At 34.1% G+C, this 18,531-nt stretch overlaps 1 protein-coding gene across 1 annotated transcript; it reads left to right on the top strand.

The window, feature by feature from the left end:
* The first annotated feature begins 11,293 nt into the window (after positions 1-11,293).
* Positions 11,294-15,864, top strand: LOC103486156 (adenylosuccinate synthetase, chloroplastic). The gene is made up of 4 exons (XM_008444019.3): positions 11,294-11,666; positions 12,078-12,770; positions 13,480-13,791; positions 15,256-15,864. The coding sequence occupies exons 1-4, from the start codon at positions 11,361-11,363 to the stop codon at positions 15,424-15,426; spliced, it is 1,482 nt and encodes a 493-aa protein (XP_008442241.1). The 5' UTR covers positions 11,294-11,360; the 3' UTR covers positions 15,427-15,864.
* The last annotated feature ends 2,667 nt before the right edge of the window (positions 15,865-18,531 follow it).

The following is an 18,531-nucleotide window of genomic DNA, read 5'->3' as shown; positions in this document are numbered from 1 at the left end:
GAATCTCCAAGATTGAGTAGCGGTTGTTGAAGGGCAACTTACTAGTCTAAAATTAGATATTGACGAATTGAAGGGCATGATGTCAACCATATTAAAGCACATTGGACTTCAAAGAAAGGTTAGGAATCAAACTGTTAATTGTGTTGAGTTTAGTTGTTTGATATTTGATAATTACTCATACGTTAAGTTGCATGTTCTCACTAATCTTGATGTTTACTTTCTATTGTTATCCACACTAATTCATTTTGAGCTTCCATAGAGTGACGAAGGAGACCACAAGGGGTTTAAAGGCTTAGTAGATCATACACTAGAAAGTGAACAAGTGGATAATACTAAGATCGAAGATGTTGACACAGGCGGTACCGCTTATTGGTTGAGGATGCCAAAGGAGGATGACACAAGTAATGGTGCGAAACACATTGAACTTAAAAAGAAGGTTTGGTTCCATGTTCTTGCTAATATTGATGTTTAATTTCTATAATTATACACACTAATGCATTATGAGCTTCCATAGGGCAACAAAAATGTTCACACTGTCGGTACCCCTCCTTGGTTAAAGATGCCAAACGAAGATGACACAAGTAATGTGGTGAAGTTTAATATTGAGTTAGAGAAGCCAATTGACGTGTTGGAGAAGAAGGTTAAGATTGGTTTAGAGGAGCCAATAGATGTCGTTGACTATGAGGTTGAAATTTAGGACACTGGGAAAAAACTTTGTACTCATTTTGATTCAGATGTCACAGAGATAGAACCATTTCCCACTTAACAACCACATGTTCGGTTCGCCCGTAGGAAGCGTGCAAGTGTTTACCTATCAACCCCATTCACAACTCTACTTAAACGGTCTACGACATCAACCACCACTACCTCTCAATGTGAACTAATTTTTTATGATCCCATGCACAAAATACTTGACGTCGATTTAGATATACTTCGAGCTTGGATTACAGACAAGCGTACAAATGATGAGGTGCGTGAAACTTTTCATGGGAAAAAATCGAAGATATTTTTCAGAGACTTGTTTATGTGTAGCCGGTGGTTGGCGGATGAGGTAAGGGATTATCTTATTATTTATGCCATTATAATTTTTTTATTGTTATGGTTTTATAGTGTTTACTTTTGTTTCTATTAGCATTTGGATGCACTTTTTCTTTTCATTCACTTCAAGATTAAGGCAGCCGGGATACCTTCTGTTCAAAACTTCACAACTGCAGACACAATCTTTATGGTTTGGAATCGTAACGTTACTTCATGTATGTATTTGCGTTTGATATTTGTCTTTTGGTCTGATATGTGTGTTTGTATGTTTTTCTTTGCAGCGGCTTTTAGTTTCGAAGTGACCCCAATACAAAGAATGTATTAAAGAGAATCGCCCGTTTGACTGGAAGAAAGAGTATAGGTTGGTTGACTATGTTGTCGGGTCAAAAGAGGACTTCCAAGATCCTTGGGCAAGTGTTGATTACGTTTACTCTCCATTCAATGTCCATGCCAACCAATGGGTTTTATTATGCTTGGATTTGGTAAGTTGTCAAGTCAAGGTATCGGATTCGCTTCCATCACTTACAAGTGCCGAAGAGATGAGAAACATATTACTGCCGATTTCAGAGTTGGTGCCAAATTTGTTAGATAGTACTGGATTCTTTGTTACGAGAGGTGGATCATCGACATATAAGGAACCTTGGCTAGTTATCATTGTCGACTCCTTTCCATTACAACGAAATAATAGTGATTGTGGCGTATTCACAATTAAGTATTTTGAGTACATAGCTGCTGGTTTTGATTTAGATACATTATGTCAAGAAAACATGTCGTACTTCAGAAAACAATTGGCATTTCAATTATGGACCAACACTCCTATGTATTGAATTTTGTTGTGAGATTTGTAGGAGTTTTATATCATGTATGTTACGAAATATGTACATCAATCACAAGTATCGATTCTTCTCTATGTTGCAAAACTACTTGTAGGTAAACGATCACTTAATATTTTTTATGACTATTAAGAAGATCGTTTAGACTTTACTAAACGATCGCTTAAAGATATATGCACGATCTTTTACATTAGTGTGATATATATAAATGATCGCTTAATATTCTTCACCTGAACGTTTAGGAAATCGCTTAATATTCTTTTAGATATTAGTGTGGTTTCTATAAACGATCGCTTAATATTTTTTAATGTTTATTAAGAAGATCGTTTAGACTTTACTAAACGATCGCTTAAAGATATATGCACGATCTTTTACATTAGTGTGATACATATAAACGATCGCTTAATATTCCTCACCTGTACGTTTAGGAAATCGCTTAATATTTTTTTAGATATCAGTGTGCTTTATATAAACGATCTCTTAATATTTTTTATGTTTACTAAGAAGATCGTTTAGACATTACTAAACGATCGCTTAAAGATATATGCGTGATGAGTATTTCTTTACACGAATGTTTTTATATTTTTATAAAATTTTTTTGTGATATGTATCTAAATGAATACAAATATTAACTCAAAAGTACAAGAACCAAATATATATTTATTTACCAAAAGTATTTATTCGCCCAAAGTTCCAGTACATACTGTTGTCTAAACAACTTCATGTTTTGCACAGTTAGACAACCATGGTCAGCTTCAGTTACAAGGCATTCAATAACTTTTGAACAAAAAATGCCACAATCCAGTGAACGCCCTTGCTGTAATGTGGTATTCGATCTGCGTACTGCTAAAGGGCTATATTTGAATCATTTTGAATGGAGATTCACTCCAATTGCAATTGCGAGTGAGGCGATGCATCGTGCAGGCATTTCAAGAACTTGATCAACAAGTTTCTTCTCAACATAATTTGGCATTGAGTCGAACACGTAGATCTTGCATTTTCTCCAATCAACTGCAATAGCCAACTAGTGTTCTTTTATGTTGATGCAACCAATCACGTAATTGACATCTCCCCACCCTGGTTTTTCTTGAAAATCACCAACAACTGTATTGAAATAGTATTCCAAACCTTCTTTTGCCCATATATTTAAGTGTGCTGTTGTGTCTGTCCATTCAGCTTTTTTATTATCTGGTGTCAACAGATGAGTATAAAAAAGATGTTGTCAAACTATGCAGTCTGGTTTATTGTCAGCAGATGAGTATAAAAAAGATGTTGCCAAACTATGCAGTCTGGTTTATTGATTCCAGTCTTGAAGAGCAAGTAAAAAAATTTAGTCAGAATATAATGATACAGTTTAACTTCTATATAAAAAAAAATAAAGAATAACAACTTACTATAAACGCAGAATCTATTACTCTAAAAGTACGCTTGTAAAGTTGCTTGAGATGCAACATTTTCTTCTGCAAGTGGGATAATAGCAAATCTATGGTCTACAAAGAAAATTAAACGATCGTTTAATGAATGAAAGGAGAGTATAAGCGATCGTTTAGAAAATACAAGTGATCGTTTACTTACTAAGCAATCGTGTAATATATATAAACGATCCTTTAGTTAATAGAAGCGATCATTTAGAAAATACGAGTGATCATTTACATATAAAATGAAATTTGGAAAGAGTACTTACGTCTCCTAGTATCCATGTGTTTTCTTCAAGTTGTTTGAAAAAAAATTTCTTTCTGGTTGTGGAAACTACTTTCCTTTCTTCATGAGTTGTTTTTCTTGATCTTTTCCATTCTAAGTATGTCTTCCATAATTTTTCATCCACTTGCCATATGGGATTATATCTATCTACATCTCTGATTTCGACACCTGGAACAGGTATTGTAGGTTCTGATATGATCTCAGTAGATGTTGTGGGTGGATTAATTTGTTCATCTTCATCAGGCACCTTTTTATTTGCTATTTCACATAGCTTTCTTCTCTTTATTGGTTTTTGTTGTTCATTTGTTTCCTATAATGCACAATGTTGTTAACTAAGAAAAAAAATAAAAAAACAATAATAAATGATGCAAAGTACTTCAGAGTTCTTTTATATACATACCAATGTAAATTCTAAATCAATTATAGAACTTTCTTTCTCCGTTACTAGTTCTTTTCAACCAAAGTAACTGCTTCATCATTTTTTTGAATCTCAACCTGTTGTTTTGTTATTTCCTGTAATGTATGATATTAGACAAGTAACAAACTATGAATTCAAAGGACTACAAATTTGTTGTGTATATATACCAGTTGAGATTCTTCATTTACAATTGAAATTGATGGGGACACTTCATGAATTTGTACAGTTTGATCCAATGGAGCCATTTCACAAACTGGAAGAGGTTGTCTCACAGGTGGAAGGGTAGTAATCATTTTTGGTAGGTTTTTTCTTTCTGACTTTGAAGATTTAGATTATCCGATATATCTCTTATAGTCAGTAGCAAGTTTGCATCCCTGCTGTCTATGCTTATATCACTACCAGCTTCCTCTTGATGTTCCCTAAACAAAATGAGAAAAAAATGAGAATAATAAAAAATACAATTGTTACTTATTTAGAATGTAAGCAATTTTCAACATTATAAAGCAATAAACAATGAATGAAATGTTGACCTTTGGGTTTCCTCTTGAGGTTCAGTATGTTGTTCTTCAGTATGTTGCTCTTCAACATATGGTTGGTCACTGGTGGTCATATCTTCTCTATTTTGATCATCATCATTGAAATTTTGATGAGTCTGATCATTGCCTTGATTTTGATTTTGATTCTAATAAACAAATAAAAACAAAAATAAAATTAAAAAAATAATGTATTGTTAAACGATCGTGTATATAAAAGTAAACGATCGTGTAACTTTGATAAACGATCATGAAATGCGATAGGAGATCAGATATTTTAGTTAAACGGTCGTTTATTTAAACAACTAATAAACGAAATACTTTCTGAAAACAAATTTTACCTGGACCAATCTCTCGAGCATCTGCTTCATTTCAGATAGCTCCAATGACTGCTTTCTGATTGTGCCATCCATCCTAGAGACCATAGAGGTTAGTGTGGATAAATCCTTACGAACTTCTTTTATCTCGTTCTTCAGTTTCTTGATGGATTTTGAATGACTTTGTTGTTCTTTGTCATTGGACTTCTTTGATCTGCAACATTTCTTGTTGGTGATTGGATGCATTTCAGACTAGTCAGCCACTGTTTGAGTTTGTTTTCTTCGTGGTGACAGTTGTGGAGATGAGTCTGATTGCTCCAATGATTTGTTGTTCATTGCATGATCAGAAGTATTGGTATCACTGTTGTTAATATCTGGAATGGAATCATCGTCCTCCATTTGCATGTTATCATCCCCTTGAATTCGACTCTCCATGAAAGCTTTCTCTTGGGTTGACAGCTTCAGTTTAGGTTTAACAACAGTTTGCAATGTTACAATCAGAAAATTGTTAATATAAACAATCAAAGAATTGTTAAGCTAAACGATCGTATAATTGTATTAAATTAATGATCGTGTAATTGTATTAAACGATCATGTAATTGTATTAAACGATCGTGTAATCGTATTAAACGATCGCTGACAAGTTTTACTTACATTTTTGTTGTCGAATATGTTTTTCTACAACATTTTGTAAGATGAAGCTTGTGTCCAATTCCATCTTAATATCCTAGGGGCTTTTACTGTTTCTTGTGGTCAGGTGCTCACTTGCAGTTGAGAGGACTTCATAATCCCACACCTAAAACATTTAAACAAATATGTTCAACTTTGATGTTTAATTTGCATTTAATTAAAGTGTATAAACAAATAAAAATCACCTGAAAAGCATAAGCACGTAGTCTTTGATGTTGTAGTATACCACTGCTTTGGAACTTTTTGTCTTCTTTAGCTCATATGCTTCTTTTTTCCTTTGTAGACTTGTCTTTAAACTGTTGAGCAGACGAGTGTAGAAGAAAGTTGACCAATCGAAGCTTTTAAATACTTCTTCATCATCAACTCTTTCCAAAATATCCATGTCAAACTGTGTTTTCTTATCCTTCCCGACCATCACAGTTTCTATAAAGACAGCCAAGGCGACCTTCACAGCATCGTGATCATTTGTAAACTCTAAATTCTTGAAAATTTCCTCAATTTCCAAGCATGTTATTATTTTCTTGTTTTCTGATCCGAATAGAAGGGTTTATAGGCGCTTGTTATCATAATCTTTCTCCAATGTTGTGTTTGTTGACCACAATCCAGTTATGATGTTGAATTCCTTTTGGATGAAACAGACGTTCTTCCCCAAAACTGAAAAAGAGATTCCATCTGCGTTGGCTTCTTCAAGTATCTACCTCAACAAGAAATGATGGATCAGCTAACCGTTGAAGACCATGTTGACATTCAACAATGGACCAAAAATTGTTTTGTCGAATATTTGCAGCTGTTCCTTAGTCAGTTTATCCTTAATAACACTGCCAATCTTGTGCAGTTGGCATGAAACAGTGACAGTGAAATACTTGTCGCTAGGTACAGTCATCCTGAAAATATAGTTAATCGGAAAGTAATATTAAGTTGAGGCATTTAACAATCTGGAGAATAGAAGTTTAAACGAATTCAAAACCCTAAATGCTTGAGAATAAGAATTCAAGAACAGAATGATAGTTTTTCAAGACAGAAGTCGAAACGTTTAAAATATAGAGAATGAAAAGTGTAACGTTATAGTAGGAAAAGTTCAGCAAAGTACCTTTTGACGTTGAAGAGAAAAATGGATTGAGAGAAAAATGGACTAAGTGATCAGTGCGTTTGTGTATTGTGAAGTGACGGAAAACGAAGAAAGCGAAACGTATATATTGGTTGTTTTTACCAAAGGGGCAATATTGTAAATTCGCGTACTTTATTTAAAATGCGCGATTCTTTACTGTTTAATATATATATATATATAAACGATCGTGTAATTAAGTCAAAACGAACTTTTAAATATGTATATACGATCATGAAAGCAGCTGAGTAGCAAAGAATTAAAAAATATATAAATTAAAGCAGCTGAGTAACAAAGAATTAAGAAATATATAAATTAAAGAATTACAAATTAAACGAACAGTTGTGTGAAATATATAAACGATCGTTTAGTTATTTTAAACGATAATTTGGTTATATTTAAACGATCGTGAAATCAGTTGTATATTAAACAAATTAAAAACCAGTTGTTATTTTCGTCTTCTTCATCTATCTGCAAGCACATAAAGTAAGAATGTTTTGAGACATCATGAAGAAAACACATCCAGACAGATAAATAACAAACTAAAACATGTTTTAGTACGAAAAGAAAACAACTTTGGTAGAGAAATTTCTAATCTTGTATGCTCGACTTCTCGGTATATGAAATTGGTTTGGTACACGTTAATCTGTTATGACCTATTTCTTTATATTGACTACAGTTATGCAATTTCGGAGCTTCACAAACACTTGGAATCCTCTTTTTCTTTGATCGACCAACTCTTTTGACTACTTTCAGAGGTAAAATAGTCATATGTACGTAGTCTTCGCTTGTCTTCCAATCTAACTGATTCCCAACTAGGTAGACGGTCTCCGCATATGCTATCAACAAACATTCATTAGTGTAATAATTAGCACATAAACTGTAAACATTTATATTGCGATCCCCTGCTGCAGTAATGGCATGTGAGCATGGTAGTTGCTAAGCTTGAAACTCCTTGCAAGTGCACTCTTGAGTCTGAAGATTTACGACCTCCTCTTTATCTAAATCTTTGACATGAAATTGGTAACAGTCAATTGGGTTGACCTTCATTGTTAAAGCTTGTTCTTGTTTTTTTTATAGAACTAACTCTGCCCATTTAGTCAATGTAGACGTCACTTTAATGCCTTCTTCTCGACGCTCCCAAAACCAACGGTGTAGCAAAGCTTGAACGTGTTCAAGGAACGAAGCAATAGGCAAATCTCTAGGTTCTTTCAATATAGAATTCATGGACTCTGCTATATTTGTTGTCATCATGTTATATCGTTTTCTTGGGCATTGAACACGAGACCACCGTGCTATTCCAATGTCATTTAAATATTTCCCTAAACCATTAGGAAATGCAAGAAGATTTGTCCACGCTTCTAGAAACGTTGATTCACGATATGTTCTCGATGCATTGTAAAACAAAGTAGCAACCGTGTCATTCTTATATTTATCATGCAAATTTTGAATCAAATGTTGAACACAAAGGCCATGGAATGCAGAGGAGAAAACTGATGAAATACCCTTGGAGAAGCATGTTTTCCGATCTGTCATGAAGCCTAGATTAGGCACCTCCCCTATTGCACCTTTCAATTTTTCTAAAAACCACTGTATTGAGTTATCTGTTTCTCTATCAACTGCTCCAAAGGCTAGAGGATAAATCTGATTGTTACTATCTAAGCAAACAGAAACTATCAATTGACCCCGATATTTGTTCTTAAGAAATGTTCCATCCATGACTATGATCGATCTAATGCAATTTAGGAATCCTTTGACACATGGACCAACAACCATAAAAAGATATTTGAAGAAATGATCATCTTCGAGTTTCATGTGAAATATTGTACCTGGATTTGTAAGTTTGAGTGCTTCACCATATCTACGCAAAAGATTATATGACTCTTCAGGAGACCCTCGCACTCGTTCATATGCATTTTCTCTAGCACGCCATGCTTTTTCATAACTCATATTTATGCCATAGTCTTGCCTCATGTCTTCTATGATATCACATGGTTTGTATAGACGACTGACTCTCTTGAATTTGGACTTTATTAATTCTCCAACAACCCAAGATTTTGCTTGCCTATGGTCACGATTCAAAAACTCAAGAGAACACGAATGAACTTTGACATACTTTTTAATCTTGAATATATTTGAATCCTTCAATCTCACCGCTCGCAATCTCCAACCACACTTGTTATCGATGCATCTAACAAAAATAACCTATTTTGTAGACTTTTTTACTACAAACTGATTTTTTTTTCATTGCCAACACACTTAATCTCATTGACAAATCTCTCTTGCAAAAAAATATTTGTCCTACATCCAACTCCTCACTTGTAGAGCTTTCTTCGGACCAACCACTTCTTTTTGTCTTCAACTTTCGACTAGAGGAGCTGTAGTGAACTTTAGCTTTTCCTTTGCAATCTTTTGTAGGAGCATCTCTTTGTTGTGGGATGTTAAACGATTCATTGTTCATCTCAACTTACTCCCATGTAAAAGTATCATCTTTTGAATCATATGATTCCCATATAGCCGAAGTGGTCCCTATCATGTTATCACACAAGCCAACCTGAACTTCACCAATATCAACTTCATTCTCATTTAATGTATCCATTGCAATTGGAGGATGAGAGTTTCAATTTTGAACTTGGTTGCTCCCAAATACTGAATTGTAATCTTTGTTTAACACTTTCTTGCTTTGATTGCTTCTAGGCTCAAATGGTACGTATAGAAAGACCTCAAATGGATTTTCACTAAGAATATAAAACTTCAAATCACGGTCATTGCTTAACTCAAATAGAGGAGCTTCCTTTTCCCATTTTATCTCATATATACATCTTATCTTTATGTCGAACTTTGTAGGGTCAACTTCTGCAAGGTCATGTAATTCATCCTGTAAATCTTTGTGTGTTATTTCTTTACTGACAACAATGCCTTTTAACACGTCTCCTTTATATTTTCTTCGTCCCTCATCTCATGCACCACCGTAATGCACTAAAATCCAAACATGTGACATCCTTAAACTACCTTAAGTTTTTTAGTTCCTGCAAAAATTGATTTGAACCTATAAGTTGACATATCACATAAAAACAAGTGTGTGACTTATTTGCGAGATTAAAAAACAGTAGCTAAAAGCACCCTAAATCACATAGGCATAAGTATATAATTCATTTGAGATTAAGCATTTGAACTTAAGAACCTATGAGATGCCTACGAGATGTTTGCGAGATGCAAAGAAATAATAAAAGTAACTGCGAGATGCAAAGTTTGGAAGGTGCGAGATAAAGCATGAAGGCCTAAGAGATTTACTAAACATGCAAAGAATAGCTCTAAATGGATTAGGAGGTGTACCAATTTGATTTTGAAATAAATAGTGAAAGTTTGGAAAGTGCGAGATGCGTGCGAGATATGTGCGGGATACGTGTGAGATAAAGCATGAGGACCCAAGAGGCTTACTAAACATGCAAAGAATAGCTTAAATGGATTAGGAGGTGTACCAATTTGATTTTGAAATAAATAGTTAAAGTTTGGAAGGTGCGAGATGCATGCGAGACAAAGCATGAAGGTCTAAGAGGCTTACTAAACATGCAAAGAATCGATCTAAATGGATTAAGAGGTGTACCAATTTGATTTTGAAATAAATAGTGAAAGTTTGGAAGGTGCAAGATACGTGCGAGATAAAGCATGAGGGGCTAAGAGACTTACTAAACATGCAAAGAATCGCTCTAAATGGATTAGGAGGTATACCAATTTGATTTTTAAATAAATAGTAAAAGTTTGGAAGGTGCGAGATGGGTGTGAGATACGTGCGAGATAAACTATGAGGGCCTAAGAGACTTACTAAACATGTATAAAAATAATTCAAAGTAATGCATAAAGTGCAGGTGGGAGAAAGTGATCAAAGAAGAAGCTAGAGTGGTTTGAGAAGCATCCATAGCTGCATGAAAAATTGCTCACAATATAAGACAATACATAATAGATAGAAAGCAATGTAGATAAAAAAAAAAACCCTCTATTCCTTCTATTCCTATTCCTTACTCCTCCTCTATTTGACCCAACTAAATCTTCTACTTCAATTCATTTTTCACTACCTATTGAACTTTCTAAGAACCTAAATCAAACTTTGACTAAACTAATTTACAGCAAATAAGTCCATTTCAAAATAGCCTAAACTAGACATTTACTGATGAAACTCGCAATAAATACCTAAACCAAACATTTACGGCAAATAAATTGAAAATGGGTTAGAGATGAAACTGAAATAAGAGAAAACGCTCAAAGTTGATTGAATGGTTCGGAAAGAGTTGCGACAAAATGCACCGAAGGACCGACGAACGACAAGCGATGAATGGCTGGAGTATCTTCGAACGACACTGGAGAAGAGCAGAGTATCAGAGCAGAGCAATTTTTTTTTTTTTACTTCAGGTTTTCTACGCAAAAGAGAAGGGAAAGGGAAAGGGAAAGAGAAACTCTACGCGAAAGAGAAGGGAAAGCAAACGTGGAAGAGAAGGGAAAGGGAAAGAGAAATTTAATGAAGGGCATTTTTGTCCATTCACACCTAAATTGTACTAAAACTCTCATCTTCAAAAACTATCTCAAAAGTCATTTATGACTATTTTTAACCTATTTTTTGCAATTTACGAGAGAAGTTGTAGTACACGCGCCTTCTCTTCTAATTACATTCGCCATTTCTGACACATTACTCCACGAACCCTCTCCAAACCCTCCATTTCTCTCGTCATGAACATCTCTTCTCTTGCTTTCGAGCCCACTCTTTTCTCCGCCGCCAACTTATCGCCATCGTCGGCGTGCCGGAGACCCTTTTATGGGCGTTATCCGACCCTCTTCGTTTGCTCATCTGCTAAGACCGTTGCGGCTGTTGGCTCTTCTGTCAGTGTCCCAGAGTCGGGGAGGAAGGATGGTCTGAAACGAATTGGGGAACTCAGTCAAGTTTCGGGCGTGTTGGGCTGCCAGTGGGGTGATGAAGGTAAGGGTAAACTCGTTGACATCTTGGCCCAGCACTTCGAAATCGTCGCTCGCTGTCAGGTATTCTTCAAGATTCCGTTCCTTTACTTTTTCTTTCTTTGGATGATTGTTGATGTTTAGGTTTTTGTTGTGTTTCTTTTTTGCTTGCTATTGAATTTCTTTTTGTTGTTTGACTTGCTTATGTGCCTCCCTGTGTTTCTTGTTTTCTTCTATTTTCTTTGCTCTTTTTGTCCCATTTGTTAAACGTTCGTTTTCTTTTTGAAGCATATTATAATCGGGCTGTAATCTTGTGTTGTTATATTTGTAATGAAGGAAGCCAAAGTGCGGCTGAGATTTATCTCTGTATTTTCACATCGGCTTTTAGAAATCTTTATGAGCCATTCTGATTCTATATTTTGCGTTTTTATGTTATATCCTGATGCGAATGTCTTTGGTGTCTGGAACTATCTGAAAGTTCAAACTGATTTGCAGGGTGGGGCTAACGCCGGGCACACGATATATAATGCAGAAGGGAAGAAGTTTGCACTTCATCTCATTCCCTCTGGAATCCTTAATGAGGATACTTTATGTGTTATTGGAAATGGAGTTGTGGTGCACGTGCCTGGTTTCTTTGAGGAGATTGACCGTCTAGAAGCAAGTGGAGTCTCGTGTAAGGGAAGGATCTTGGTGTCTGACCGAGCTCATCTGTTATTTGATTTCCATCAGGAGGTGGATGGGCTAAGAGAAGCTGAGTTAGCTAAATCTTTCATTGGAACAACCAGGAGAGGGATTGGACCTTGTTACTCCAGTAAAGTTATTAGAAATGGTATTAGAGTGGGTGATTTGAGGCACTTGGACACTCTTCCTCAGAAGCTGGACCTTTTACTCTCAGATGCTGCTGCGAGATTTAAGGATTTTAACTATACCCCAGAAGTTCTGGAGGAAGAAGTTGAAAAGTACAAAAGATATGCTGAGAGATTGGAACCATTTATCACTGACACTGTGTATTTCATTAATGAAGCCATCTCTGCAAATAAGAAGATTTTGGTTGAAGGTGGTCAAGCAACTATGCTTGACATTGACTTTGGAACATATCCTTTTGTAACTTCCTCCAGCCCTTCGGCAGGTGGAATTTGCACTGGTCTTGGAATTGCTCCGAAAGTTGTGGGTGATCTTATAGGAGTGGTGAGTTTTTTTATTCTTTTTTTTTTTTTTTTTAATTTCAATTTTTTATGACTTTGTTTAACTGATGAAAGAATTCCAAGTTGTATTTATCTCTTCTATCTTTGACGATTTGTTTCTTCTATTCGTTCCTTTTTCGTGATTCTTGAGAAACCAAGACAGACTCAAAAACTTTGCTCCCTATTCTTAGGCAATGTCCTTTCCTGGTTCCCTTTGGCTATATGTTTCCAGAAATACTAATTCATTACCAGTATGTACTTAGTGTCTACTTTAATGACCAATGGCGGATCCAGAAATTTTGTTGATGCAGGGCTTTATAGTTTAGTAAAAATAAATAAAAATAGTGGGGCTTGAACCTAGGTATAAAGGAGGTTGGGAGACAGTTATACTAGTGGGCTAACTTCTGGTATTGGTATTATTTTAGTTATATATATAAAGTGGAGGGGGGTTTGAGCCCCCAGGCCTATACTAAATTTGCCAGTGTTAATGACACGATAAAATCATTTTTTCGGACAAGTCCATGGTATCTAGAAAAGCCATTGAAACTACCTAAGTTATTATTCAATCTTGAAAAGGTTAAGATATTATCGATTTAATTCTTCGTGCGTTAACACAAAGCCGTGAGTGACTGTTTCTTTATTTCTTTCTTGGTGGAAAGCTGATTTATCTATCGGATATGGATGCCCGTAAGTTTTTCTGTTGATGTTTGCAGGTGAAGGCCTACACAACTAGAGTTGGTTCTGGTCCTTTTCCTACAGAGATCTTGGGAAAGGGAGGTGACCTACTCAGGTTTGCTGGTCAAGAATTTGGTACCACAACTGGTCGTCCTCGCCGTTGTGGTTGGCTTGATATAGTTGCACTAAAATATTGCTGTCAAATTAATGGGTTCTCTTCTCTGAATCTTACGAAACTTGACGTTCTTTCGGAACTTTCTGAGATACAACTGGGGGTTTCTTATTCAACACCTGATGGAACACCGGTCAGATCATTTCCTGCAGATCTTAGTCTTCTTGAACAAATAAAGGCAAGCATTATGCATCTTTTTTCTTTTTTCCTTGCACTTTGTTAACTTTATAAAAAGTTATTGGAATTTGCTTGAATATGGTTTTTGAGTTTATTCACGATTTATGAATTCTTTGAGAAATCACTTTACAATTCATCCTTAAAGTAGAGCTTTATTGTTTGTCTTAAAGCAAGGAAAAAGTTCGATTGGGAGTTTTTTTTATTTGAGATAAAAAGAAAATGATTTTAGCCAAAGTGGATCCAAATTGAATCATAGTTTACATTTATGGACGTCTGGTAAGGAAATTGAATCATAGTTTACATTTATGGTCTTTTGGTAAGAAACAGCAACTCTGTATATTAGATAGATCATAGATGATTTGTGATTTTCTCAATGGAAGATCTAGATGCTCGATTTGTGGTTTAGGCAATTTGTTCATTTGTCTCCATTCTTAGTTTGTTAGATGGGGGGTCGTCAATTGCCTTAATGATAAAGGTATTTCAAATGTTGACTTTCCGGAATTCTTAAGAAGAAATAAACAGAACCATAGGAATAAAAGAGAAATAAAAGGGTGGACTTTGGAGAAGCTCTTTGCCATGTGGTCTCATTGTTACTCCAGTTAAAAATTGGCGGAGTATTGTGTTGCAAGACTTTCAATGCTCTTCTTGGGTAGTTGTCTCCATAAAGAACAAAATTACTCAATTATGTATGCTATTGGTGTTCATGGCTTTTAGAAGATGAGCCAAAAACTTGATAGATTGACTTCAGTCATTTTTGTGGTTGAACTTCTAAAAAATCCACAAAAGTTTGTCTAGTGTCTCAAAAAAGCTGAAGTCTGAAATGCATTCAATTTGTGTTTGATGAATGTGTTATCACGTGTTCTTTCATTGACACTTCATTACAGTGTTTGGATTGGTTGGGATTATGTGCTACTAAGATTTTGAACGTTTTGGGTATTTGATTGTCTTGATAAAGAATAATATTGAACTCATGCTTGTTTTAGAAAGTACTTTAGAAAGCAATAATTCTCGTGAAAGGAAAATGAAAGGTTTTAAGTTTCAAGTCAAGAATTTGTAAACATGATTGTAGCTCTTATGGTTAAAGACATTGTACCATTGACCGAGTCAAAAGGTTGAGAGTGCATTTGGATTCACTTTCTAATGGTTTACAAACCCTTCCTTAAACACTTAGAAAATGAATCCGAACATTCAAAAAAGGAATCTCCACTCCAAATTCACTCCCACATTATTTTAATAAAAGGAAAGTTTCAAGTAAAAGATTCATGTTGTTAATATTGTCGAAAGTTCTTTGGTTTTGTCCATAGTTTTTAGCATATTCTTTTTTGCATCTTACATGGCCAATCATTTGCTTTCCTTTTTTGTTTCCAAGTCATGAACTAAATTAATTGTTGAATTTTCTTAACTTTCAAGGTCTTCAACTTCTAAATCCAGAATCTTAACAACCGTTGTTTTTTCCTGTTTGTAGGTGGAGTATGAAACAATGCCTGGGTGGATGTGTGATATCTCTTCAATAAGAGATTATTCTGACCTTCCTAAGGCTGCAAAAGAATATATATCAAGGATTGAAGAACTTGTGGGCATACCTGTCCATTACATTGGTGTCGGTCCAGGCCGTGATGCGCTATTGTACAAATGATGTGTGTTCTCATTTGGTTCTTTCATATGCTAGCGATTCCATGTTTGAGCTCCAGGTAAGGTGCAAGATTGCTCTGGTAGAGGAATTTCTACCATCATCGTAAGAGATATTTTCCCTTTTTGTTTCTTTTGGAGTAAATTCATCAAAATAGCATAAAAAAGCATTTGAATGTGAATGATTGCTGAGGCTGTTGTAACATTTCCCATATGGTTAGGAGAGGTTAATATAGGTGTTGTTTCTGAAAAGGCTCTATCAGCACAGGAAATGGGATGGATTACACATAGACCAAGAATAATTAGCATTTGGAGAAATTAATGAGTTCACATGATCCATATCTTGGTAATACATCTTGGGTCGTCTTGGATCGATTTTGGCCAAATTTTTTGTTAAATTGATCCATGGATTTGACAAACGGAAGTTGAAAATTGATTTTTGAAACTGGGTTATTTGATTGCCTTACTCGAGCTATATTTTACATTTTACGATGCTGAATTGGTCTGAAGGGAAGAAATTGATTAGGAGTTCAATTTTCTCACTTCCATCAAACTTTTCAAGAAAAAGGTATGATTCTTTCTGTGTAAATAATTGAAAAATGGTGAAGTTCGTATGCATTCTTTTCCAGTTGAATGTTAAGGTCAGACATCGATGCAAAAAAGTCCATTGGCACTTTTGGGAAAAACTTCAAGATTTTCATTGATTAATTAATATTGTATTTAGTCGATTAATTATAATTAGGGAAACTCTCGTAAATGTAACAAAACACTAAATTATTTACGGTTCGTATAATAAAGTTCATAAAGTTGGTCATTTTTCAAATATTTTAGGTTTGTCTTTCCATTTTTTTTTTTCTTGCGATTTGTCTTTTTTCTGTTATTTTTTTCGTCGTCTTTATCGTTCGATTTCATCTGTCTTTTTTCCTTTTGCAATTTCTTTCCATCATCTTTTTAATTTTTCAATTCTTTGTTTACGTCGTTTAATCTTTCAATCGTTTTTCTTATTATCCATTTTTTTGCTTTTATATCGTCTTTCTATCTTTCTTTTTTTTTTCATTACGATTTTTTTTCATTGTCTTTTTTTTTTACGTTGTATACAAAAAAATAGCAAATCCTAAAAGATCGTGTATAAAGGATTTAAAAAAAAAAAATCATTTAGATTGGAGTAGTCAAATGTAAACTATAATGAAAAAAAAGTAAGTAAACGATCGTGTAAAAAAGTAAAAAAAAATTATTTAGATTAAAGTAGTCAAACGTAAACGATCGTGTAAAAAAAGCAAAATGTAAATGATCGTGTAAAAAAAAGATTGTATATAAAGAATTTTGAAAAAAATTACTTATTTTCTATCCATAATAATTACTTAGTTTTCATTGGTTAATGGTAATAAATTAATTTTTAATTTCAACTTTTAGAAAATTTGTGTTTATTATTCTAATTAAATTTGGCTGTTTCTAATAAACTATAATCAGGTAAAATTCCTCAAATTAATTTTATGAAACGAATGCTAATATCACTAATTGTTGTAAGAACTTGGTAAAATTGTCATGTGGAAGCAAACACAGTTATCTTTAATTTCTGTTAATCTTTGGTTAAAAAAACAATTCTGGTCTACGAACTATCATTTGAAGGTTGGCATAGAATCATTTAATACAACTAAGACATAGAAAATAACTTTTATTTTAGGGTAATTATAATATGTAGCAATTTTTAGAATAATTACTAAGTATGTAGCAAAATTACAAATATAGCAAAATCTATCCGTGATACACTTATATCGTTGATAGACTCTTATGGTTTATCAGTGATAGACCAACATTTGCTACATGGTCTATCGGTGATAGTTTCCTATCATTGATAGATTTTGACAGATTTTGTTATATTTGCAATTTTTTTAAAATGTTGCTATATACTTAATTATTTTGAATATAATTGCTACATTTGCAACCATCCCTTTATTTTAAGTGAGAAATAATTAGTACCTTATGTCATCTTCATGATTAAAATCGGACATCTGGAAAAACCAAACTTTTTAATTAATTTTTTTTAAATGTGCTATGTTAATTAATTTCTTAAAAAGATTATTGATTGGTTGTCTCCTTTTAATTTTAGATTTTGAAGTCAAGTTTTTTTTTTAATTATTATTTTTTAATTTTAAAAGAAAAAATCTATTTTGATTGTAAACTTTATATCTCGATCTATTTTAGTTCCTAAATTTTAAAAATATCTATTTTAGTTTCTAGCCCTTGGAATGATGGTTTGATTTCTATATTTGGATGATTAAGATCTAAATTATTATCATATTAATCAAATTTTATGCCAACAGAAAAACATAATCAATGAATCAAATAAGCCCAATGTTGAATAAATTTTTTTGGAACCAATCACAAATTACCATGTCATTTTATTAAAATAATTGGATTTGAAATTAATTAAAAGTTGGTATATGTCCCAAATTAAAATTAGAGACATAAATTAACCAATTCTGATGACGTCACATGTCTTTAGTATGACGTTGGATTATTTTGGTATAATTAAATATTATTTACTTGGGCTAAAATTCAATTGAACCCAAAAATAAGTTTAGCTCAAAGGCTAAATATGACTTAAACTCATGTGGTTGAGTCTATGGGTTTGGTCCATGGACTAACTAGGCCCAAGTTCGTAAATGTCCACCAGAGAACTCTATAAATAGATGGGCTCCTTTATTTGTATGGATTGAATTTTTTTGACTTTAAGAAGATCTAGAGAGAATTCTCCAAAGAGCTAGAAGACTCCTCCAACTCCTGAAGTCGACCACCATCGAATATTGAAGCTCATTTGAAGATACGGGCTTTCTTCCAAGACTCCAACTTTAAGAACATCACGTGCTCCGTTTCCTCAAATCAAGCGTAAGCATCCAGTCGAGAGAGAATCAAATGATCAAATTTTAGAGATCGAACCACATCTCATCAAATCAACGTAAATACAACATCAACACTAGTTGAACTCTATAAATCAAATTTCTTTAAAAATCTCGTGTGAACAAATTGGCACGCCTAGTGGGGCCCTTTTACCTCTCATCTCTCTCATCTTCCAAATCTACAAGAAAATCAATGGCATCAAAGAACGCTG

Source organism: Cucumis melo, chromosome 8 (assembly GCF_025177605.1).
Source record: "Cucumis melo cultivar AY chromosome 8, USDA_Cmelo_AY_1.0, whole genome shotgun sequence".
Taxonomy (NCBI): domain Eukaryota; kingdom Viridiplantae; phylum Streptophyta; class Magnoliopsida; order Cucurbitales; family Cucurbitaceae; genus Cucumis; species Cucumis melo.
The sequence above is the reverse complement of the archived record's forward strand: the minus strand, read 5'-3'. Positions and strand labels throughout refer to the sequence as shown.

What these genes read in the sequence shown, in the direction of transcription:
- LOC103486156 (XM_008444019.3), top strand. Translation starts at nt 11,361, where the DNA reads ATGAACATCTCTTCTCTTGCTTTCGAGCCCACTCTTTTCTCCGCCGCC. An exon ending in AAATCGTCGCTCGCTGTCAG is followed by an intron (nt 11,667 to 12,077) that starts GTATTCTTCAAG and finishes ACTGATTTGCAG; the next exon opens with GGTGGGGCTAACGCCGGGCA. An exon ending in GTCTTCTTGAACAAATAAAG is followed by an intron (nt 13,792 to 15,255) that starts GCAAGCATTATG and finishes TCCTGTTTGTAG; the next exon opens with GTGGAGTATGAAACAATGCC.